Source organism: Prinia subflava, chromosome 5, assembly GCF_021018805.1.
Source record: "Prinia subflava isolate CZ2003 ecotype Zambia chromosome 5, Cam_Psub_1.2, whole genome shotgun sequence".
Classification (NCBI taxonomy): Eukaryota; Metazoa; Chordata; class Aves; order Passeriformes; family Cisticolidae; genus Prinia; species Prinia subflava.
The window spans coordinates 53,330,950-53,357,498 of NC_086251.1; the positions used below are offsets into that span (position 1 = coordinate 53,330,950).

At 38.3% G+C, this 26,549-nt stretch overlaps 1 protein-coding gene across 6 annotated transcripts in view; it reads right to left on the reverse strand.

The window, feature by feature from the left end:
- The window catches only part of CDC42BPB (CDC42 binding protein kinase beta), a 90,955-nt gene that overhangs the window by 30,778 nt on the left and 33,628 nt on the right, over positions 1 to 26,549 (reverse strand). For all 6 annotated transcript variants that reach the window (XM_063399423.1, XM_063399421.1, XM_063399418.1 and 3 more), the window contains exons 3-13: positions 19,120 to 19,203; positions 15,454 to 15,549; positions 11,001 to 11,149; positions 8,933 to 9,026; positions 7,369 to 7,569; positions 6,231 to 6,479; positions 5,190 to 5,269; positions 4,073 to 4,239; positions 3,868 to 3,987; positions 1,923 to 2,056; positions 34 to 276 (exon numbers count right to left, since the gene is read on the reverse strand). In XM_063399423.1, the coding sequence (XP_063255493.1) occupies positions 34 to 276; positions 1,923 to 2,056; positions 3,868 to 3,987; positions 4,073 to 4,239; positions 5,190 to 5,269; positions 6,231 to 6,479; positions 7,369 to 7,569; positions 8,933 to 9,026; positions 11,001 to 11,149; positions 15,454 to 15,549; positions 19,120 to 19,203 (1,617 nt within the window). The remainder of the gene's footprint in view (positions 1 to 33; positions 277 to 1,922; positions 2,057 to 3,867; positions 3,988 to 4,072; positions 4,240 to 5,189; positions 5,270 to 6,230; positions 6,480 to 7,368; positions 7,570 to 8,932; positions 9,027 to 11,000; positions 11,150 to 15,453; positions 15,550 to 19,119; positions 19,204 to 26,549) is intronic.

Here is a 26,549-nt window from a genome sequence, read left to right on the forward strand (position 1 = left end):
TAAACATGAGTGCCAGGTATTTTATCAAGGTACCTCTTTTCTCATCTTCTCTGATTTACGGACGTCCTGTCGCAGAGCATCGATTTTCTGCATGCTCACTTCCAGCTCCTCCTCCTTGTCACGAAGTTGCCGGGACAGCTTCTGCTTTTGGGAGCGCAGGTCTCCCATCCTCTCGCTGAGCTCAGAGAACTCCTGCACAGCCAGCTTCCTTTGTTGGTGGGCATCCCTCAGCTCTTTAGACTGCATCTTTAATCTCTCTGAGGCTTCTACAAGTTGCTGGTTGAAAAAAGAGTAATTTGAACTCCATATACTCTTTCCAAGAAGTAAGAAACTGGACTACCAAATATTTCTAATTGTTAATTTACCCAATTGCTTTGCTGGCTAGCAGCTGCAGTGACATACAAAGACAGTCATTACTCTGCTTCTGCTGTGGCAGGTCCAAAGCTACCTTTGATATCCCAGAAGTCTTTCTTATAAATGTGACTACACAAGGTCACCTCACTTCTAAATAACTTGATTTTAGATTATCACCATGTACCTGCACATTTACAACCTTGTTTAAAGGAATTTAGCTGTCTGTTTAGCAGACAGCAGATTCAGGAGAGACATCAAATACATTGTACCACCACTGAGGGGCTGCAGCAAATGTGAGATTTTTCAGAAAGTTGAGGAAGATTCCTTACAACAAATTGTGAAGCTCTTAATAATTTAATTGAAAGTATATAAACAATTTCCTTTACAGGAAGTAATTAACAAAAATTAACAGGATTAAAATACAAATGGAATGTTCGACATAAAATAATTTGAGAGTGAGAGGAAAAAACAACAAAAAGAGCTGAACAATACAACAAAAAATATGTATACTGTACAAGGGAATGCTAAAAATTTCTGCCATTAGTAGGAGATTGCAGGAAGATGAACTTCCCAAACAGCATGTATTAAGACCAGAAGGAGCAGATCTGCCCTCTCTGCTATTCATACACTCTAGCAAATGACCCCTAGCAGTGGTTAATAAACAGAAGAGAGACTGTTAAATTCTAGTGTACAAACAGCCCAGAAATTCTGGCCCATGGATTACTTTTGGATCCATATGAATGCTCAGGAACAATATGGCTGGTAGACTATTGCAAAATTAGTTATTCCAATACAGGTAGGTTTTTTTTTACTATTATTGAATACGGTAGGTATTATATGCAAATCCCTATTTACTACATAGTATGTTGCTGACTTAAAACTGAAATACTGCTAAATTTTAGGAAGCAAACAAAGGAATAATTTACACAGCAGCAAATAAACTCAACGATTACATAAAAGTCACCATTAGCCTTGAGCAATAATTAACCTTTTGGTATAAAAAAAGAGTAAATGGGTTCTTTCAATGAGCCCTGCTAACTTCTGTGCAAAGATCCTTTTCTGCTAAATAGACAAGTGTACCCAAATGTCACCAGCAGGCCTGGTGTCATGTAAACTGACCCATGGTCAAAAACCTGCCAGGTTCTGCCAGGGATACCAGCCAGCTATCTGCTGGGTCTGTTTCCTCCCTCATCATTTCCCGAAACTGGAAGAATGGAGGAGAACAATACTTGTGCTCCTGATCCCTTAACAAGTCATGCCAAGGCTCTGAAGTCTCTCTTGATTGCCCTCATACTTCTACTGAAACAGTTAAGAATAATTAAACAGCTTAACTAAAACTGTTCTTTAGGTGTTTCATCTAGCAGAACACATCTGAAATAAGATGCCCATCAACTTCCAAGAAAGTGTGATGCTTTGGAAAGCTACTGTAGTGCTGAACAGGTTCCCTAACATCTCTGCATAGATGTTTTAAAAAGCAGCACTTAAAACACTACAATCAATCACAACATAACTGTTCTAGAACTATTTTACATAACCATTTTTAAAAGTGTCTATCTTTGAATCAATACCTTATGAAGGTCCTCCTTTTCTTGCCTCAGTACTCTGCACTGCTTTTCTAGTCCTTTCAGCTTGTGTATGGAGTCTTCATGCTCTTGCCGAAAAGCCACTGCATCTGCAAGCTGTGCTTCCAGTTTACTTATATCTGTGGATTAATACATATTAAAGGTTACCTAATTAACACCAATAAAACAAACCACATTACTCATGCAAATTGGCATCCCTTTGCTTGGAAAATCCAACTTTTTCCTATTCCGACCATTTTAGACTATTTAAAGTAACTTTGGGACATTGATATCTCAAAATAGTATTATTTTTCTCAGCCCCAAAGATTGTGATCTCTAAGTGAAAAAGTCTTAGTGCAAGGCTTTGTTTTGTTTTTCAGGAACACAACTTCTAGCCCTTGAAAATACTAAAATAAACTTGAAATGATCCAATTCCAGTTCTAGTAATGTGTTTCCTAAATAGCTTTCATGACACAACAAAAAGGCAACAGTCATCAGTGCACTCAGCAAGACAGGCAAGAACTATTTTCTAGATAAGAACTAATGAATAGTTTGGGAAAGAAATACCAGCCTGCACAAGGTAACCTGGAGACCTGACTGCCCATACTCCTGGCATGTTCTCACTTTACTTTCGAAGACAAATAAACAAATTTGATTTGAAATTATTGGTTTTAAGTGCAAAAAATCCAACATAGTCATCTTTATATACTCCTGCTCAGTCATACCAATTCTAAGAAAATGAACTGTCATTCTCTGTTTGGTTTTAATTACTACTTCTATTAAACAAATAAATAAGAAATTTCACAGGGAATTAATTGTCTCACTCGAGTTGCACTGATATCTGTGGCAGAACAGGAAAATGGACCTAAGCACTGCTGTAATGCTTGAAGTATTATTCCTTTGCTCACTTCAGAAAAATGTCCTCCCACCCTAGGTGAACCAATGCTACGTTGTTTTAAATCAGGACATACTGTTGAAACTTACACGTAACAGGACATCATTGGTTGAAAAACTACATAAACCTGAAAGAATAAATCTTTATTTCTAGATAAACCTGAATGCAAAAGCAGAACCTTAGTCTAACTACTGTGATTCAAATCTAATTTCAGAATACACAAGAATAGCTTTTTTGGAAGGATAATATATGTAGAAGAGTGGAGCTGATTTTTGCTGTGCATACACCTACAAAAAGGGTATATGGTCAAATGAAATGGGGAAAAAATATTCTAAAAAATCCACATCAGCAACTCAGCATCTGAACTCACACTATACAGGCCTCTATAAAACTCTCAGCCAAGTCATTAGGATTCAAAACTACCACTTTGTTTATCACTAATTCCCACTTAAAAATTAGGTGTTAACAGGAGGTTTGCATGGATAAACTAATAGCATTGTCAAGCAACAGATTTTCAGTGATATGGATGAGTCAGTCTTCCCTCAGGACAGATGCCAGTATTTGTTTTTCTGCAACGCTCAGTGCTTCCTAATTAATGCATGACCAAACACAGAAACACAAAGAGAGCAGAAGCTGAGAAGTATTTAAATGTGAACTACTATTACACATCCTCCCATCTACTCCTTTCTGCTACTAAAGAACAACAACAACATCTCTTGTCTCTTACACCTCCCTCCAAGTAAAACCTCCCCAACGCAATACTCCTCCCCAAATGGAGGAGTAAGTACAGGATCTCCTGAGATATCTAGGGAAACAAATATCACACAAAATATTTAACTGGATCCATCCACACAATTCATCACACTCTAGACTTCCCATGCTAGTATGTGCTATCAAGCCAACCAAATGGAAGCGCTCATCTGGAAAAAACTGAAATGCCTCTTAATATTGAACAAGGCTTTAAAAATCCCTTTGTTTTTTAAATACCTCAAGAACATTAATTCTACTTATTGCAAAATAAATTGCATTACTATAATTACCATGCCCCAGGCTTACCTGTTAATTTGTTCTTCAACCGTTCAATTTCTTCATTTAGTTTTTTAATCTCCTTATCACGGCTTGTATTTGCTGTAACACACACTGGACCTTGCAGGTTCTGCACTGTCTGTGTAGATTCTTAAAATCCGAAAAGAAAGGAAAAGATTTTCAATAAAATATATTCCAGTAAGTAGAACTAAGAATCCAAATATAAACCACTAACCTTGCAGTTTTCTGTTCAAATCCTGCTTTTCTTGCTCTAATTTCCGTATTTTCTTTTCATAGCCTTCTATCTGTGAAGTGTTCTTTAAGTCTCGCTGTACATCCATGTCTTTGGTTACAGTGTCAGACTGCAGCACACTCTTTAAAGTGCCTCTATCAGATAAAGAGCTGAAAAGGAATACATGAGTTAGGACATTTTAATAAATACTCACAGCAGTCTATAGCTGGGACATGCTGGGATTCGACCAAATATGCACCTTAAATTTACAAATACAATTAGTGCAGTAATTGTTACTGCAGAGACAATTCTCAGGGTAAAGTTATTATTCCCTAGCTACTGTGCATGCTGCTGTAGAAGTAAGACACCTGCATGCAGGACTTCAGTGATGCAGATATTCCTTCACTTCACAAACTGCCTAAATGAGTGAATATGTTAACTCTCCCATGCCAAAGGTTACAGGCACCTGGCAGAAATGGAAGCAGGTAAGTGTACCTGCACTGACATAGCTGAGGGACAACCCCAAAAGTTTAGTGTAAAGCACGGCAAAGATGGATTTAAGTTAAGGCACACAATCTCACTGTGAAAAGGATGACAGTTTTGCCTTCATGGGGTAACAACCTCAGCAGAGAGAAATAATAGTGTAACAAACAGGCCAGAATACCCTGAGATCAGAGACAAGCATATGTTTGAGAGATAGAGGCCATTTCAAAGACATGCAAAGTGAGCAACTTTGCCCATGCTCAGAACCTTCTATGTTTACTTGGTCTACCAGCAGGACAGTGGAGCAATGAAATAATCCTGAACAGTTCCTGGCAGATGTCCAGTGTGGACAAGACTTGCTCTCAGCCTCTCAATGCAGGGACTGCAATTGATACATCTAGTCCCTTAACTTTCTTTAATTTCAAATAGATAAAATATTAAATACAAATACTACTCTTGGCAAACAGGATCAAAATATGTTCAGACAGTTGAAAAAAAAGAAACCAAGGAATAAAAGTTTAGCCACAGATATACCTATGGACATCAACTTTTCTCTGTGTTTATAAAAATGAGAATTCCCAGGAATTAGCTGCATTTGGGAAAGAAGTTTCCTTTATACAACACATCCTTTGCTTACCTGTCAGTTGTGTATGTAAACCCAACGAACGGTAAATGCAATCCAGAAAAGCCTGTATGAGAACTTGGTGGCACCACTTCCTGCATGAAAACAACGTGCATGAAAACCCGAGAGAGAACCCTTACACAGTGAAAGGCATTTCATTGAGCCTCAACAGCTAAAAGAGAGACAGCTAATGGAAAGATTTTTCTTAACACACCAACTGACAATTGGCAGTTATGCTCCACTGCCCCTGGACAAGCTTTATTTCAGATTAGGTCGCCTAACAGAATGACTTGAATTTCGGAGCCTCTTGAACTGGCACTTGAAAGGGCAGCATTTCAGCAAGTTCAAAGCACAATGCAGCCAGTAAAAGGAAACCCCAAATTCCAAGTTCCTAATTAAAAGTGACCTGGCACCAAAATGCATGCTGTTAGTCTCAGTGTTCTAGTTACTGTCAGACATGTAATCAAAAAACGTGCCAAAAGCTCTTAATTTCTTGGAATACAAGCTGGTGAACAAATTACCACAAAGATCTCTACTCCTCCTGACCCATTTGTAAACTACAAGACAACAGAAACGAGGAGTGCAACACCAATGTCCCCTACTCCATGAACCAACCTCCTGCTTCTTAAGTCAGTGGAGAAGTAGCAGGATAAGTCCTCTCACTTGGACAGTTGTGCTTGCATGCTACACAGAAAATATATGTGCATTTCTGAAGACAGATTTTTTTTTTTCACCTTTGAAAAGGCATAAATTCAAATACTAGCTCCCTGTAAAGGTAAACTGAAAGGGCAACTAAGGGGTTTTCTTCCCAGCCTAGATATGTTTTAACTTTGGCCATGTAACAGTAATGCAGTCTGGCAAGTGCTACCACTTAAAAAAGCAGCTCTTGATTTGTGATAACACAAAATTCCAGAGAGATGAAAATCTTGATTTTTTTACATTTGGAGTGACTTATTTTTCACCTCTTTATCTATTTTTAAGTAGGTTTTTACTACTACCTTACATTGCAGCAAGGATGCATACTTCCATTAGTAATATCTAAAACCAAAGACTCACTGGATTTCTCAGTACATCATCATCTACATCAAAGTTCGAGGTGTCAGAAGGACTGCTAACTTCTGGAATGTAAGGTGCTTCTAGGTTTCGGATGTTATCCCAATTAAGTCCTTCAAAAAATGCATGAGACTTAAAATCCTCTATTCCATTCTGTCCCAGTCTGCGCTCCCTGCTGCAGATAAGTCGCTGAATAAGATCTTTTGCTTCTTCAGATACATCTGTAACATGAGATGGAAACTGGAATCTTTCCTAGAAAACAAAACAAACAGAAATTTTTAGAGGAGGAATAAATTCCAAAACTTTCAACTGTAGTTTCAAAAAAAACCATCACACCATGAAATTACACCAATAAAACTGGAGATGAATAGCCAAATATTGCTCTAGTTACAGTGAGCAATGACAGAGCACAATTCAATACATTCAGGGAGAGACTCTTTGTCTTAAATTGGATTTCAAGTACAAGAAATCTTTTTTCAATTTCTTTAAAACAGATCTGTTTGATCTGTGATTACAATAACTCTGTTAGGAAAAACAATCTTTTTTTTTTTAAGACGTAGCAGGATTTTTATACACTACAATATATTAAAGATCATACAATGAAGACAGACTGGTATTCTTAGTCAAGAGGTCTACTGATCTCCTGGAGATGTACTCCTCGAGATTTAATTAATTTCAACTCTTAAAACCCCATGATGTTAGTCAATTCTTTATGCTTCTTCATATTTAAGAATGTATTTTTCTACTATATAGGTTAAATACCTGTTTTTCTTACCAAAATAAAATCTACATTTAGAAAATATTTCTGTTATCATGAACAAATAAGATCTAAAAACTGTAATTACCACTAACAACTGCAATTACTCTAGACTGAAAAAATTGGAGTAGATTTTAATTTTGATTTTGTGATAATTGCTTGCATTTTCCAACAAAAAAATCAGCATTTAAAGAAATACTTCAATTTGTCAAAGAATTACATTTCTGCAGTTCAGAGAAGCAAACATTCCTAAAACCCAAACCAACCAACCTATACAACATCAATCTAAAACACTGTGAAAAACCAAACAACTACTGTCACTTCAATGTCTTTAAGTGATAAGTTTCTCTGTAAACATAAACTCAGATTTAATACAGCTCTTACTTCATGATTCATAATCTTCCCGTAGGTTTCCACTAGTGACTCTGCATAGAAGGGTGTTTCACCATAGAGCATCTCATACATGCAGACACCCAGTGACCACCAGTCACACTCGGGCCCGTATTTCCCCATTCCATCTTCCATGGCTTGCAATATCTCAGGAGAGATGTAGTCAGGAGTACCCACTGCTACTGACGACTGTACCTTTAAAATAAGGCAAACAGAATTCCTCTAAGTTTCCAGTTTCTCTCAGCAACTGCTTTACTCAAACACTAGTATTTCTGACAAATATTTCTGACGTGATTCTGGAGAAGGAAGAGATTCATAAATTCACAGCAACATAATAAAGAAAATATTAAGAAAGTACAAAGCTTGCAAAGATTAAGTTCCATTCCACTGCTACTTAAAATCAGTAAGTAAGTACTTAAATGTTTTATTCTCAACACAGCAGAAATCCCAAATAATCACCGATATCGTGAAAGCAGAAATACAAAATATATTTTGCCTTCCTGTCTGCTTATAATTTAAAACTGCAATTTGCTGCCCAGAAGATGAAATTAAATGAAATTAAAAATTATTAAGTAGGGAGATCAGGTCCTACCTCTGAATTTTACAGTTTCATTAGAAGATCACAGAACAAATTTCCTAGGTAAATTTTATTATGTTAGAAATCAATCAAATGTTTATTGCCCAGTGTGCAATTGGATGTACTACGGGAATAAGTTGGAGAGATTACCTTGTGCACAAGTAGTAGGGAAGCCCTGACCATCAGGGCAGATTAATCTCTAGGAACATGTTCTCAATTCTAATGGCTCCCGCATTTTGCATTTTTTATGGTAAAGCTTTGACAGGCATTTTATGACTAGAGAACACCAACAAGATGTGAGTTAGTGCCAAAACCTTGAATGATGCTGCATGCCATACTTTGGCAGGATTGGCACCCCTGGAAGTGCCCTAAATGAGGCAAAACAAACAAAACCTGTCACAAGCAATTCAGCTTTTAGAGGTAAATCCAATCTGCTGCACAAGATGCCCAATTACCATCATGTTGCTGTTCCATGTCAAAGGCATATAAAACAAACTGCTTATTAATTACAGAATCAAGACAACCATTTACTTTGGAAAAGACCTTTAAGATCATTATGTCCAGGTGTTAGCTGTGTGCTGGTAAGTCCATCTAAATTGTGTACCCAAGTGCCACATCCACACATGTTTTTGATGCCTACAGGGATGGTGACTCCACATTTGTGTGTGCCTAACTGGTGCAGCAGGTCACTCACCCTTCCCCCTTGGACTCAAATGGTCATTAGAAGAAAAACTGAAAACTGGAAAAATATAGCAAAGGATAACTTAAAAAGTTAGCAGCCTGTATAACAAGGAGATGAAGATTTCAAAAGCGCATTTACGTATGTTGAGTTATACTGTACCCTCTACTTTAGTGTGTCAAAAAGTTCACAATCTATCACATCCCTGATGTACACTGATGATGTGTAATCTCTTTAAAACCAGCAACACACTTAGAAGGTCCCACTATCAACGACCCAAATAAATTTTGCTTCATACATACTGTGCCATCTTCACTCATTTTCAGACAGGACCCAAAGTCTGCCAGTCGTATGTGGCCATTCATGTCCAAAAGAACATTATCAGGCTTTATGTCCCTGTTAGAATAGATAGAAGTGGAAAGATTTACACATACAGTATTAGCTCTGCTTGTAAAGATTAATCTTGCTCAAAGTAACACAGAATTTTACCACTGATGTAAACTGTTTCTATGGTACTATTTATGACTCTCTCCTCCTGACCAACCTTAAACCCACCAGTTTTGTTGCACCATAAAATCTGTGTTTCTTTTCAAATGTGAACTTCTAAATGCCACTACATGTGTTGAAAAACTTAAAAACTATACAACACCTTCAGTTTAATCTTTGAGAAGGAGACCAGTATTACTAGGAGTAAACAAAAATAAGGTGCTCTAATACACTTAAAACACGGTATGTTAGATGTGGAAGCTGACAATGGCTGATTTTTAAGATGCTGAATTCTAGTTTCACACTTGACATTGGTAAGAAAACCCATGACAGATTTAATAAAGGTCCTCATATGTGTGAAAATCCTGCCAACTTGATACATTTTTCCAATACAAACTTGAATTAACCTTTTTTAACCAAGGGCTAATGCTCTGAAATTAATTACTGAAATGTCACTAATACTGCTGCTCATTAGCAGTATTAATACAAAATAATAAATGCTAATCTATGCCTGTCTACATAAATTTAAATGCATATTTACTTGTGATAATACACAAAAATATGTGCTGAGAAAATTGGACTATGTCACTATGCTTCCTCAATAAATTAATTAGTAATTCTGCATTGTTAAACTTATTCCATACATTTCAGTTCCAGATACTGTCAATGTTCCACAACCACAAGTGAAGCTCAGTAGTTGCAGGGGACTATGAAAACTAATACAAAACTATACACTAATTTGTTTGTTTTTTTAAAGAACACTGCTCACAGTGGCACTTGCAGCATGAGCCAATCTCTGCTTGGCATGCAGCTCTCACTTGCCTCAGGGACCAGTGCTGCTGTTCAGAAAGGCTTAGTGGCTCCTCTCTGGGCTCACTGTCTCCTATCTACAGCTAACAGGTCATACAAGCCCTTAAAGGGTCCTTGAAACCCTCTCCAGAGCCATCATGCTTCCTCCTAATCCATTCCAGTTGCCAAGCAGTGATTTCTTGGGCACTGGCACACGTCCTGTTCCAAGCACGTGTTTTGGCCAGAGAGCCACACACTCCTATTGCCACGACAGACCTTCACTCAGCCCCGTGAAAAGACGTAGCTGCTCAGGAAAACAGGCCACCTTCCTTGGAAACTGGTGCAATGGTGCCTCTGGTGAACTTCTCTGAGGTTGTAACATTTTTACATCCCCAAATATTGCCCACATTTACTCACAGGAGCTTTAGAGAGCTTAAGTATCTTTCCAGTTCTTAAAACAGCAATCAAAGTGCAAAGAGAAGAGTTCAAAACATTATAACTGAGATTTCCCTATGCTTTTTAAACCTTAACTGTACAGCTACTACAAACCGTAACCTGAGTTTACTTGATGTTAGCCAATGATTCAGATTTTGCACACATCTTGTGTGCAAGAACAATTAGACCAGCACATGCCCACTGATTACAAAACCTCAGAATGTTCAAGAATGACCTCAGGCAAGCAGATGCACTGATGTTATCATGGGCTCACTGTGCATAAATTTTGCAGAATGTCTAAACATCTGTAGAAAGTTCAAACCATTTCAAACTGCTTCAAACTTCTAGGTTGCTTGGACAAAGGCAGATAAATATTTATGAAGTGAATTGAGAATAAGTCAAGAGCCCTGATTAAAAATAGAACACACTTTAAAAGGTTAGTCAGATAAATGTCACTGCTTCTGATATCAATCCATCAAAACTTGATATTTAAAATAAAGTAGCCTATACAGCTATTATACAGCATGAAGTATGATACTAATATAACTACTATAATAGTTTGCCTTTGGCTACTCTGCATATTTGCATACAAGCAGTAAATTTGGGATTAACTTCATATAACTGTACATGTATTTTTTGCCAAATGAGAAGGTATTTTACCTGTGCACATAATGCAGCTCATGTATGGAATGTATAGCAAGCACCATTTCACCAATGTAGAACCTAGCCATATCTTCAGGAAGCTTGTCTTCAAACTTACTGAGAAGTGTCAGCAAGTCACCACCAACATAGTAGTCCATCACTAGATACTGAAAATGGAGAAATAAAGCAATCAAGTACTGAGAGACAGCTGGCAAGAAAAAAGTTCATCAGTTAACCCCTGAAAAAAATCCTTTCACTATTTTTTTCTTTGCCTGTGGAAAGTAGTCAAAATTTGTGGTCTTCTGTTTTACTTCTATCTACTTACTTAGTATAGAAAGGTATCATCTTCCTTTAATAATCATAGTAAGAATGGCACATCAGCATTTAGTTCCTACAATAAAAGAACCCCAAACAAAATATGGCAACAACAAAGAAGTAAATCAGGATGAGTTATTTCTGTCATAACTAGTGTCACAAAGAAAACTACCTAGTATCACCAAAACTAATGTATGTTATTGACTCTTAAACTGAAAATTTCCAGAGGATGATGAAAGAAAAAAAAAAGTATAATTAAAATCAATAGTTGATGCAGCTTACTCTAAAATACATTTCTCTAAAATAAATTTCTTTACTACTTTTAGTTTTGGTACCATTTCAATACTACTGGTTGTTCCTGAAGTGGCACTTATCACATCAACATCTTCAAATACTCATCTTGGCACATTCTACATCATGGATACATAACACAGCTGACACTATACATTACATTACTGTACTATACAAGGGTGCCCATGACAAGCCAAAAGCACTGTCAAGCCAGAGGCACTAAAGTGGGAAATTTAAAAGTCAATGATTTATGTTTTTTTGCTAGTCTAGTGAATAGTGAATAGTGAAAAAGTAAACAACCTCCTAGGCCAATCAGGCACCATCCTATCCATGGAAAGTACCAATACTTATAGGGCGACACGAATGAAAAGGACTCAGGCATGCTATTTATTTCTCATACAACAAAACAAGGATTATGTTTCAGGTATTTCCTAGCAATATCCACCTAAATCCAGACCATCACTTCAAGTATAATGACTTCATCTAGTACAACCTGTCTGAGCCATTTTGTTCCATGTTTCCCAAGATGATATATGGTTTTAGGACTAACTTTGCTTATTCTGGAATTAAGTTTCCAAACCCATCATCTTATTTTTCTCCTCAAAGTAAAGCAACCTAGAATCCACCATCCCTGCCACAGATTCACCTTCCACGAGGGAAGCAAATTAAAGATGACAGAAATGCAAAGAACATCAAGTGCAATATTAGCCATTTCCTCACTACCTTTTGGATTAAACAAGTGACTTCAACAGCCACACGTTTTGGTATTTTTCTCTATTTTATTCAAATTACCGCTTAGTCTGATAGTCAAACGCATCATTTATGTTGAAATCAATCTCTAGGTATTGCTTCAAGGAACTTTAAACATGTACTGAACATCGTACACACACGACACTTATGTTTGAAAACAAAATGCTACAGACAGAAACCACTGATTGTCTAAAAGGGAGATTATCTTGACATATTTTCTCTCAAATTCAAGGAAAAGAGACTTTATAGAACCTTCTGCGGGAAGTGAAATATTCTCCCTGTCAGAGACAAGGTAATGCACTTCTGTCAGCTCCCAAAGCATTTATAACTCAACAAGAACTCAGGTGACCCATGAAGGAAGGCACTTGGATCACAGACAGATGGTGAATCTTGTCTGTGAGGAGGCAGAACTTTATTAAATCTTTCAATTCAAAAGGATCTGCTTGCCAAGAGGTGCTTCTCCCTTCCTATGGGGTTAAAACAAAAGCTATTCTGATGCTGAAATCTAGCAGTAGTGCATTTCTTCCAGGGAAGTGACTACAAACAGTGAGAGTAGTTACAAATCAAAGGAAAAAAGGATATCAAAATACTCTCATGAGTACCCAGAAGCCTTTAAGAAGCTGACAGTAGTCAAATAAATACTCATACGCCCTTTTTCGTGAATGAGGCTGGGAAAGAAAAATAAGAGATCTGAATCTGGAAGAGATGGAGAACTTCAAGTTCCATAAAAGCTTTCAATATTCATGGACTATGTTTTGCTTACATCATGTCTGCTTCAGCTAAATCTCCAAAGGCTTATTTAACCTATCTTGACATAAGCTTTCTTTTATGAAAGCTTTTTAAGAACCAGAAAAAAAGTTATGCAGCATTTCCATGTAATGTCATTTAAGAATTGGCTGTTTAGAAAACAGTAATGCATGTTGCATTTACCTGAAAGATTTTAAAGCTTCAAGAGCAGAACCAGAAAATGAACTCCACAACATACATATTTCATAGAATTTTGTATTTCTTGCTTAAATGCAAATTCTGCAGTATCAAATGCTCTGTTAATACCGAAGGGAGAGAATAAAACCCTACATACTTTTAGACTCTCCAAAGCAGTTACGTTTCTATGTTAGTATCTTGCTTTGTCTCATTCTGAACCCTTTATCGTACAGCCAGAGGAGACAGAGCACTAGGTGGGGGAAGACACAAGGCTCTCTCTCTGCTCAGGGTTATGTGGTTTTGCATTTAAGAATCACTAGATAAAATGTAAAAACATCACTGTGAGGAAATACTGGAACCTAGGAATTTTTCTTGCAGAGGACCAGGTTGGAAAACCAAGCTCCGTTGTCTGTTCTTGTTTTGTTCTCAGCTTTGTATTCCATTCTACAAGGACCATGGATGAATAGCACAGCTAAAAAGTAAACCAAATCTGCCCAGGCTCTGTAACAAGGCAGTGCTCTCCAGGATGAGGAAAAATATAGCTATAAACTTCTTCAAGCTCCAACGAGAATTGAACAGAGATCTCTTAGCCCCTGGACAAGTACTAGATGGTACGGAAGAGAACCTTCTGTCCAGATTTTTGGATGAATTGATTTCTTGATGGCTTTCACCTTTTCTTCATGCATCATTTACAACGGTGACTGAGATGCAGATCCACTCCATCTGTGAGCACCAGACATTTACAGGAGATGGTTTCTGAGTAACAGACCAAATTGGAAGGCAGCAGCTCAGCACACACAGAAGCAGACCTCGGGCAAGCTGGGAATCTGCTGACTTTGGCTGCTGGGCAGAACTGCTGCCTTCTTAGATACTGGACCTTAAATTAGATGTCTACATTCTGCTGTCAAGTGAAACTTCAATATCTAAACAAGTTTGGGAAAAGATTCCCTCTCTGTGTTGTCTTTGCTATTGCTTGTAACCTTGCATAGCTAACAGTTTTTCCCTAGGTAGCTCCACACTCACAAGCTACTTGGAAATACAAAACAGGATGCTTTTTATGCAAGGCTGAAGGTTGGTTCTGTGGGAATTTGAAACTACAAGCCGACTTGAAATCAGGAGGCAGTGCCAGAGAGAACTAAACTGTGAGAAATTGAAAATCTGGACCTATCACAAACCATTCAATGGAAATGGCCTGCAAATGAGGGCCTAAGATGTGACTACTTAATTTCCTACCAAGCGCTTCTTCTTCTGAAAGTACTCCAAACACGACAAAGTAATGTGTTTTGTCTCAGCATCTGTGGAAGTGACTGAGAATTTACAAACTCCTGCTTAATTCCTGAACTATTTGGCAGCCTTTTATCATTACATTTTTTCTTATTTATAACTTGCTACCGTGCTACTAAAGTGTTAAGAAGGTGAAAACTTTCACACTTCAGCTATGTCAGCTGTTACAGAAACAGCAGGTTTGCAAACCTGGCCTGAAGTAGCCACAGCGAAGATGTATTGTTCAGAATATTGCAGAATATTTGGGCTCTACTGACTTTTCTCCCAACCAGTACTCTGCTGTATTCTGTGACTAAAGTACACAGGGCTTGTGTGTTCCAGTTCTAGCAACCAATCATAAAGAAATGTCACAGGAGTACAGGTTTTCTTTATAAATGTTTGCTAAAGTCTCTCAAATTACTGAGATGACCAATCTGTTGACTTAAAAACGTAATTTATCGAAATACTTTTAAGAAATAGGCTCTTTTTTCCCCTAAGGATTTTAAAATACCAAACTTTTAAATTACTTTCACTAGTTTAAAACAAAATCTTGCTTTAAAAGACATTATGAAAGTTTAAAATAAAATATTTCTTACGTTCATAGAGTTAACACATCTCAGTTTACTTAATGGCAACCTTATCCAAAATACTAAATTTCAACATGGTATTTTTTATGCAAGGGGAAGATTAGTTAATTTAAGATGCTTAACTAAATCTCTATATACTACCAGTTCTACAAAACATTCTTACTCTCCTGGAGTTACAGTCAGTCCCTTTGAAGTTTTGCTTCAAGGAGAAAAAAAGAATGTTGAAACACTGCTGTGAGGCATGAGGTGGACTCATTTAATGCATCAATATTTTTAAAATATATAAAAAATAAAGTTCTTTCACAACCCAGAGCTTTTATTTACAGATGAACCAAACATACCAAATAGTTCTCATCTTGAAAGGCATAGTGCAATGTAGTAATCCACTGACAATCTCCATTCACCAGGACATTTCTCTCCTCTCGGAAGCAAGCTGTCTAAAGGAAGAGAGGGGGAGAAAAGCCATTGTCAACATCAACAAGTAGTTTTCACAGGATGAATATATATGGATGTTTTATGGGATTATTTCAAATTACTGAACAGAGGTCTCTATTCATTGGAATTCAGTCTACACAAGTGACATGCCAGGGAATCTCTGCAGGTTTTAGTCAGGCATTCACTCACTCTAATCCTGACTGCGACTTAAAAAAAAAAAAAAAAAAAAACCCAAAAAACCCCAAACAAATTAAAAAACCCCACCAACCTCCCCTCCTCCACCCAAATCCGAAAAAACTCCACACCAACACACAACAGCCCCCAACACCAAAAAGCCCACAAGCCAACTCAAGTCAAAGCTAAATCTTTGTTTTACAAAACATTTTTAGAAGTCAGAAAATAATAACTTGTCACTACCATCTGTAGCAGAAAAACAAAGGAAAGTAAGTCTGATTCTTTTGATAAAGACCTTTATAAAAACAGTTTCATGTATACTTTTATTACATTACAGTCCCAATTCCAGACACTGCTAACACACTATGGGAAATAAGCAGATTTTACTATTACTGTCTTATCTTTGTCCAGTATAATACATTTTCATTTTCAATAATCTTTACTTCAAACAGCACACTGCAACACTTCAGAGAAGCAAGTTCTGTGTAACAGGTTTTCTCAGCATCTTTACATAAAACCAACTTTCATAAACTTCAAGCGAGTCCTCCCCAATAAAAATATATTAATGTTTTTATTGGATCAGAACTATTATGAAACAGACCTTGGGACTCTCCTATTACTCTCAGTCTAGAGAGGCGTTACCAGGATATTTGATAGCTGGAGATTGAAGTGTTTGGGTTCTAGAAAAGAACTGATTTTTTTTTTTTTGGTCATTGCCATTCCTTCAGATGTCTTAGAAACTGTACTATGAAAATGTGCCTGGGAAGCCCAAACCTTCCTATATACTGACTGCACCTTACAAATGTATCTCCAACTATTTTCCCCTCAAATGTAGCAAAATTTAATCTGCATTTTTACTGAAGAAGACCATGCTGTGATCGCATTTGTATATTAGTAATCACTGGTGCAAAGAGAAATAAATTGTAATTAAATGCCAACTGAGTGGTTTAACGGTTTATGAATGCAAGGCCAAAGTAGCGCTCTGCAAAAAAGGCTGGCAGCTACAGCAGCTCCAAGTAATCCTATCCCCTTCCCACAGCAGCAGAGCACTGCGCTTCTCAGCTCTCCTGGCACTGCTGTGTGAGGAGGCTGCCAGCACAGAAAACTGGTTTGTTTATTTTCGAAGACATCAGTCCCTTGGATCCAGTTCACTGTGCAACCTCAAATAGCGAGGGAATGCTACGAGCACTGAAAACCCAGCAATGCTGCTGAACACTGCATCATGAATTCAGAGCATAAAATTCTCCTTTGCTTACACTAGCTTAAAAGGCCTTGAGATGTGACTTGAAAAAGCATGACAGGCTACCTAATCAGCCAGTCAGGTCTTATTTGGAACTGTCAACAGTAATACGCTAATGACTATGTATTTTGCTGTGAGAACAAGGAATACAAATGGTCCTTATCAACATAAATGGCATGCCTATTTTTGCTTCCAACTCGTTTATGGATGTCAGGTGATATTCACTAACCTTTCCTTTATTTTAGTGGCTTCCAACCATACGGGGTTTTTTTCTTGCAGCTAGTACATGAATAAGTAATATTTTGCTAACTTCTTGCTGTGTTTTATGTCATGCACAACAAACATAAACCAGTGTAACAACATGCTTCTTAACCTACTGATAATAATAATGATAATATTTTTATATAATAATAGATGAGGTGGGTTAAAACAATACTTGAAATCTGTTTTTTCAGTGGAACTCTCCGTTTAAGAGGCTACTGTATTCTTGCAGGCTTCATTTTAAAAACTAACAGGTTTTACTACATTTGGGAAGTTTTTAACCCCCAGATATTGTATGAACCAGATATGCAGGTTGTAACGTCCTGCTTATCCAGAAAAGCAAAATCAAACAAGCAAACTGATCAGGAGAAGACAAAGTGATCCCACAGAGGAGACAGTTCCTTTATCATCCTTTGTAGATGGGGAAAATCAGCAGAAAGAAAACTTATTTTGACTGTTACTTTTCCTAAGTTTGTATTGGGAAAACTATGGCTCATTATACATCCTTCATGCCTGCCTGAGAGGATGACTTAGTTGCATGATTAGAATACAATTTGTAAACAGCTGTCTTCTCCACATGCAAAAGCTGCATCTACTTAGGACTCTTAATGAAATCACTTTAAAAATGACCAAAGTAAGACAGCATTGCTGTATTTCCATTAGAGTTTGGGAGACCCTTGCAAACATTTGTGTTTAAAATAATTCTGTACTGACCCATGAATTAGCACAGCTGAAATCTGAGTAGAAAAGGCACCAAATTTCCCTCCTACAGGGACAGGCTTAATGCAGAACCGCTGATGCAGCACAGCCCAGGGTGTGAATTCTCCTGACAGCTCAAAGGAGAGCCGGGTGGCAGCGCCTGCTGCCACCTCTAAAGAAGTGCCTGGATGGATGGATGGACAGACTGTGACTAAATCAGGCAAAGGCAGTGGTGAAGAGGGGCTTAACAAGAGGGAGGAGATTTTGTCACAGGAAAAGGCCTAGCACTGACTCACTGAAAGGAAGGGAGGAACTAGGAAGGGCAGGCTGGGGGGAGGAGGTGTCAGGAAGGCGACAGAAGAGTGGGACAGAGAAGGGTCAGCAAGCTCAGACCTCAGCAAAGCCGCTACTCTCTGCCCCTTAACAGAACGGCTGCAAGTCCTGATGCACTACACATCTTTTCTCTTCACGTCTATAGTTCAATAATCTGCTAACTTATATAATGTTATGTACGTGCCATAAGGTTTTCCTCCACCATGGAGGAGTATGTATCCTAGAAATATCTATCCTAGAAAGCTGCTTCCCACTGTGTATTCTTAGTATTTTTTCCTAATGTGTGAAGTACCCATTTGCCTTTACATTTACACAATTTGTTGTGACAGTGTACACCTCCTTTTGCCAAAAACCCCCTTCTTAAACAGATTTACCTTCTTAACACGTTTTGTTTTACAATCTGAATCTGATTCCAAAATATTTAGTTATAGTTTTACTAGCTATATAAATCCTGTTACAAACTGTAACATGCAAAGCTCCTTAATGCACGCTTTCTGAATGGAAGAGAAGAAAGACCTTTTACATAACATTTTTGTATACAGCTGTGAATGTCACAGTAGCACCAATCTCAGCTTTCATGTAGTCTTTAACTTGCCTTTACTGTAAACAAAAATCTGGCCAATAAATTCAGGGTAAGAACTAGGGCAGACTGTCTGGTAAATGAATACACAGTAATGCTGAGAACAACAGATGCCTGGAAGGGACTGTCAGACTTGATTGCATTAAAAAAGCTTAAGGAAAGAAAAAAGAGAAAAGAACGTAGCTCCTATGCTCATGAAATAATTCTTCCTAATCTGGAAGAGCTTCAATGTAATCTTCCTAATGTCATTTTAAAAATTCTCTGTTCAAAAACTGTATTACTTACCTCTGCCCTTTTAAGCATTTCCCATTTATTTAGAATTTTCATTGCATAAATGCGCTCTGTACACTTCATTTTAACAACTGCAACCTGAAATAATAAGATACCTTTATTTAACAGGAGCACGATCAGAAAAATACAATCTTTAAAGAGATCAATACTCACACAAAAGCATGGTCAGAGAATTACAGTTTTCAAACAGCTTAATGTTCACAAATCCATATAATAAGTTACTATGGAGTAATCACACAGATAAACTGCAGTCTGAGTCTCTTTGCTCCTTCTGTATTCCTCCAATATTACTACTACGTGCTTGATGCACCATGTGTGGTCAAGATGAAGTACATGGGGGATGATACAGGAGGAGCATGAAGCTTTTCATATGAAGATGTGTAGTAAAGCTGCATTGTTTCCCAAGAACAAGTGGGGCTTGTAGTCATGCCTGCAGCCAGTGGGGCAACATTTAAAAGGGCAGCCTGAGAAAACAAGAAAGGCTGCTGTCAATAGAAATACACTACATTTGACTAATTTGTTTTCACATTTTGGGTCTCAGAAACTTGAAAGATGTTTGCAAATTAGCATGCTTTTGTGCACCGTATACAGATATTTTAAAAGAAAAAGAAATTCATTTATTTATTTACCATTTTGCTTACAGCGTTTTACTATGCATCTTGTGTATTAGACTTGCTTACACTGATCTATTATGAACAGTAGCTCTGCACACAGCTGTAAGTGGAAGAAAAAAACAAGAATACAAAAACTTCAAGGCTTAGGAATGCAAAGACTTTATTTTGACCAAGACTTGTATTCTCAAAGACCAAAACTAATTCTTCCTGTGGTAACGCCATCATTTCTACAAAGTTCTTCCAGCTGGCAAAAGAAAAACAGGCATCATGACTAACACAGCAACATTTTCACAGGAGTATGCATGGACTGCTTGAATATTTCTACTGCTATTTCTACTGCTTCTCAGCTCATCTCTATTTCAGAAGCAGAAAACCAACCAGCTTTCATTGCTTCCAACAGAGGTCTGAATAGCTGTGTGAAAAGGAATGACATCACCTCGTCTCTTCTGTTGCTTAAAAGCTCTTATCTAGAAAGGATTCAGCTACAGCAGCTTTAACAATCTGCTGACTATGAAAAAAGGTTGGAATAGTCCATCAAGCAGAGGAACATTATAAAAAGTCTTAAGTCCTGAGGAGGGAAGAAGGAAGTGTAGTATCACCCTGCACCTTACCAGTAAAGAAGTTCCAAGTGAGGGACAGGGAAACTCCTGCTTCTCCAGTGACACAAGAACAGGATATCCACATTTACACAGACATCTCACCCTACAGGTCCACAGCTCAGCCCTCCACCCCTCAGTGAGTGAAGCTCCACTCACCAGGTGATGTAGTGGGTGACAGCACCTTGTACACACCAGCACAGTCATGTAACACACACACAGCTCTGAAAAAAGGTACCACTGCAGGGAAGGAATGGGAGTCTGGCCCTGGACACAGCTGGGAAAGGCACAGCAGTAAGCAGCACCTCCTCTAAGGGAAGTAGAATATCCAGAGCCACATTACAACCTCAGTGTCTCCTGGCCTACTAACACCTCCCACAGACACTGCTCATACTGCGGGGGAAGGACGAGCAAGACAAGAAAGTCTCAATCAAACACACAAGGTTCCTTGGTACATATTAAACTGTTCAAATGACCTTCATAATGGCCTTAAATGTAAACAGCCTTGCTCTTCTCCTCATCACAGTTAAAAGTCATTGTAAAAACCTCTCTGCATACATTTAATTGGGTCATTACCCTGATCCAGCTGAAGGCACACTGTAAGTCAAACAGTGCATTAAAAGCTTTTGAGAAACTGCAAGATGCTGACATTACCCACTACACTTTTTAAACTGTTCCAGACAGAACATGGTGACTCAGGAAATACCCACATGTCCAGTGCAGAGGGACAGAGCAGCAGGAAGCTTAGCTGCTGCAGAGGAGGGACTGCCTACTGCAGAGGAGAGGTTACCTACTGCAGAGGAGAGGTTACCTACTGCAGAGGAATGAACCAATGCTCTGGGGCAGATGCAGCTTGCAAGCGTAGCTCTGTGAGCCCCAGTGTAGCAACATTCAAGTTTCGTAACACCACAACACTAGAATGGCTCAGCCACTTAAGTACAAATACAGTGCACAAATCAGAACTCAGACAGGCATCTACCACACTTCATCTAAGGCCATCACTGTCCCAAAGCATTGCAGGATATCACAAGTGTGGAGCTGCTCAACTGCTGAGGAGTGATGGAAGCCCAGCTTCCTGCAGGGCAGGCACAACTGAGGAGCTGTGCAAATATTAGAACAAAGCAGCAAATGAAACTGGCCTGGAAGAAGAAGAAAGGAAAAGAAGAAAGTATGCCAAATCTGTAGGACTTATTTAGCAATTCCCCAGTCACTAACTATATTAGTGCTACTTATTTTCAACTGAAAAGACTGCTTTAAAAAGACTGATTTAAACTTTCTGGAGGGAGATAATTGTCTTCTGTGGAAGAAAAAGTATAGTCCATAAAAAGAAAGCTGACTCATATTTTCTCATTAAGTAGTTATCAAGTTATGGCACCAATAAACACACTGCTGCTTTAGTTATAAGGGTGACAGTGGGACAGCTTCTCATGTCAGCAGAAAAATTCATTGAACCACACAGCAAATTAGGTAATTTGCCATGAATTTTATCTCTGAAAAGAAATCTTAGGGCTACTGAAGGTATCTCACAGAAGTGACAGAATTTTTGCCTGATTAGACCTGACTCCTCAACCAATTCAAATAATTAGGATTTTTTTTAAAGAAAACAAACAGAAAAGGATAACCCAAACTTCATTGCTGTCTGAACTGAAACAGGGAAGCACAAATAAAATTACGCCATGATAAACTCGGTGTTATTATAAGGAAGAACACTGTTACAATATTGGAAAAAATCTTTTCTTCCATAAAATACCTCAGCATTTCCTCGGGTTACCTTTCTTTTACTTTCTTCATCAGGTGGCAGCATTTCTAAGTTTATTTTTGTCATATAATGCTTTGTCTCCTTCTGAGACACTACAGTGGAGTTGTTTTTTCTTACTTTTATATAAATTCATCCTTCTCTGGCATACCTCAAATTCAGTTACAATAACCACACTGACGACTTTGCAAGATCAAACAGAGGCCTCTTACACTGCAGTTGTGCTAACAACACAAGATGTCTAGTTTTAAATATGATTGTTTTTATCCTACATACCAATCCACCACATCCACTAACTTAAGGAAAAACCATTCAGTTGGTATTCAGAGGTATTCCAAAGGACACAGACGCTGCTACAAATGCCTGCTTTAAGAGCATACGCATTGTTTCAATCTTCAGAGTTTAAAAGTCTACTGGCTGAACAAGTGCTCATGTTACGCACAGATCAGGATTTAATACTGGTGTTCACTCTCCATTTCCAAGCCTGATACAATTTACACTATATGAGAAGTTTAAAAAAATAAAAGAAGTATGCTAAGAATAATGAAATGAAAAAAAATGTACAGGCAGAGGTATGATAAAATAGCTTCTCAAGAAGATTTAATAACCTAAAATATTCCAGGCCTGGAAGAAGTAACACCTATGAGAGACACAGGAGACCATGAATGCCATGGAGAGGATGAACAGAGAACAATAATTCGCCATTTATCATAACTCAGACATTGAAAAGCGTCAAATAATAATAAAAAGAAGAGGTAACAAGAGCTTAGTAGAGTTAGTTAACAAAAAGGAAGTATTATTGTCACACAAAATTTCTGGAACTCAGCCACAGGCTGCTGTGGCCACCTATGTATTCAGAAAGTATTGAAATACAGACATGCTCAATACCTGAGTAACACACTGCAGTGTGGACCTCAGTGACAAATGACCACTGAGTTAGAGGGGTGGGCTGGGGAGTCCCTGAACCCTCAGCCACTGGAAACTGTGAGGATTCAGCTCTGCTCTGTTCTTGGATTTTTCTCCTACACCTCTCTACCTGGCCAAAGGGGTGGGACATGGGCTAACCAATGCACACTCCTTTGGCCCAGAGCTACTACCTTTAATACCTGTGTCAAACTAAGGAAATTAAAACTTACTCCCAATTTGCATCTCCTAATGCCAGGTTGGAATGCAGAATCAGGGGGGCCAAATGCTCAACAATCACAGAGTAGTCTGGTAGATATTTAGGTGATTCCATTTTATTAAGTCTTAAAAATGTGACAAGAAAGAATGGCAGATGCAAGGGTTCCCCCACCATTGCAACCCCCCTTTCAGTCTGTATGGACTGATTACCATCTGATTTCATTAGCATCACTATGACTTGTCATGCTCAAGACTGAGGCAACAGGAAAACTGCAAGAAAGCTCAATTATGTTTCCACAAGGATTTCAGAAAGCCTAATGAATCCTAGTGCCTGCCCTTCCACCAGCTTTAAATACATTTATGCGAAAAAAAAGTATGACAAGTGAGGCTAAAGCATAACTGAGCATAACTAATCTATGGTAACTACAAGCCACACCACTCTATCAAATCTGTATTGCTTCTGCCATCCATTTCTTTCCCATATTTTGTGTCTCAAAGCTCTGTTTCACTTGTAGTACAATAAAAGAAAGAAGAACCAATATAGCTAAAGTAGGTTTTCTAGACTTCAGCAAGTTAGTATTTTGCTTTTTGAATTGTTTTATAGGAATATTTTGTTATGTTTTGATCTTCAAAACCTACTCAATACTAACATTTAGGGCTGCACTGGGCAAAGCCTTCCCAGGCCGAGTTCCACCTTTCCCAATGTTCCAATGAAATCTACAGGGTGCAACTCTGAACCAAATAATCCTCTACAGACATGACAGAACTTCCCACCACCGTACTTTGCCCTTTGAGTGACATGATCAGCATTGGTAAGCAGCATCAAGTTACAGATTTTCTTTTATGTAAATGGTAAGTATGGTGCAATAAAGTGCAGAAATCATTTAAATGTAAGACTGGCTTTCCAGAAAACAATTAAGACAGCTAACAAATACTTCTTAAAAGTCATGCTGGCATTAATTTCAAAGCAAAGACAAAAAAAAACTTACTAGAATACTACTCATGTTCATGGCACCTTAAACTTTCAGGTAAAACTTATCTTTAAGGACCTGACTTACAGGTATAAGGTGAAACTGACCGCAAAATGTTCTCAGCTGCAAAGAAGAGGAACACAGACATATAGGTGATAATATTGTTCAAACAGCTCATAAAGGCAGGTGGTTAAGGAAAAAGGCAAACTGAGTCTGGAATTCACAGGCAGATACACACCACTGGGGATGGGTAAACATTACTGCCTTGCAATACAAACTCTCTGGAAACTCAACACACAGCCACACCTTAGAAAAATAAACTTCATCTGGAGCAGGTGTGAAAGAGGGTGATTGAGGTGATCAAGAAACTAAGGAGCCTCTCCTGCTACTGTGGGAATAGCAAAAGCTTTACTTGCTAAAGAAAAAGAAAAAAAACATTAATGTTTTTATTGAAGGCCAGAGTGGATGGGGCTCTGACCAACCCGGTCTCGTGAAAGGTGTCCCCGGCCCCATGACAGAGGGGCTGGAACCAGATGATCTTTAAAGCCCCTTCCAACCAAAACCATTCTATGATTCTATCTAAAAATAGAATTGGAAGGAAGGGCATCAATAAAAGTGGACAAAAGATCTCCTTAGTCTAACAGACAATAAAATTACATGGATAAAATAGTGTAAAATACCATGAATTAACCTTTGACAGGAACTTGGAAATGCTTTAGACATTTGAGGAGAGATTTCAGTCAAGCCTTTCAACTGGGAGAAGAGATAAAATGTCATTTCAGATGTTAACAATTTACTCATAATGTCTTATTACCGGATTTATAATTGAATATTACCTTCATTTCATTTGGTTAAAGCTTGTTTATGCCACTGTCACTATTTCTAACTCATACTATTGATACCTTGCACACCAGCTACTGCAAAAACACTGCAGGAACTACTTTATCCTCCTGACACTTTCAGATAGGAAAAAGTCTTTAATACAGAGCTCATTAGTTGATCATTTTAATACTGCATCTTTGAGGAAAAACTGGTCTGGGCTGCTCTATCAGTTTTTTTAATGTCTATTTTACATATAAATTTAAAAACCAGAGTGTCTTTTGATAGAGTTCATATGCCATGGTGCAGATTTCCAAAGCAAAATCAGGCTTTTTTGAGCATGCAGTGTACATCTTCATGTTGTGCAAATAAGAAATCCCTTAGAAGTACCAGCCAGAAAGATTCTGCAGAAGAAGAATAAAGGCCCCAAATAGCACCTAAGCTGTTCCCCAGCACCGGGGGGCTTGCAGAGACAAATGGCTGCTCTCACAGCAGCACTACAATGAACTGTGTGTGTCTCTCCAGCTCCTTGCAACCTGCCTGTCTCCATAGTTACTTGGTGCTGCCACACAAACACACACGGAGCTGGGGAGGACTGAGATAGCAACCAGCTCTTTTGAAGCATTTTTAAAACAAAGCAGCTTCTTTCTTCATCCATTTCCACAGCAGAAAATAGCTTGCTTTGATTTAATTTTCTTTTTTCATGAAGAGCATATTAAAGAAAAGCAGAGCTAATTAAATACTTCTTCTGCATCGTATTCTGAATGCTTTGACTCTTTGAATAGTCGAATGAAAAGTGTCATATGTGGTGTGGAACTTTGGAATTCTATTAATCTGCAATGCAGGAAGGTGCAGTCCCTGCTGGGCACCTAACGGCAAGGGCCGAAGCTCTGAAGAGGTGAGACAGCCTTAATTGCAGTCCGTAGGCTTCCTGTGCCCCAGGTTAATTTCCAGAAGTACATCAAAACACGGAACTCAGTACCCTACAGCTGTGATTACAAGGTGGAAAGGGCACAAAGAGCTCTGCCTCTTGCTGCCAAGCACAACTGACCACGGGAAGCTCAGGTTTTACATATTCACTTCTGACTCTCACTGCAACCTCAGCCAGTAACTCTCTCATTAGAAACCACATCAGTGATCAGAACCTGTGGTACACAGGGGATCAGTCTTATTCTCTCACAGCCATTATTTTCTCCTGGAAACACATTTTTCTGTCTGTTGATCCCAGCTGAGACTCTGACTAAGCATTCCAAGTTGAGGTGATGTATTATTACTGAACGCTACACAGATCAAGTCTGTACACAACAGCATTTACATGAAGAGGTATTTCTAATCCATCCAGAGCAGTAATACTTAGGTGGGGCACATTAAGAGTTTTCGTTATTTTTGTGCTAAGCTCAAGCAGTTCCACCCTTCTGCTGGAACCACAGTAATCATTGCTCATTCAAGAAATCCTTGCTAACAAACGAGGGAAGGAAAACAATTGTTTCAGTCCCACGCTGCTGAATTTCCAGGAGGTGTCAGCCAGGTTATACAATCCAAGCTC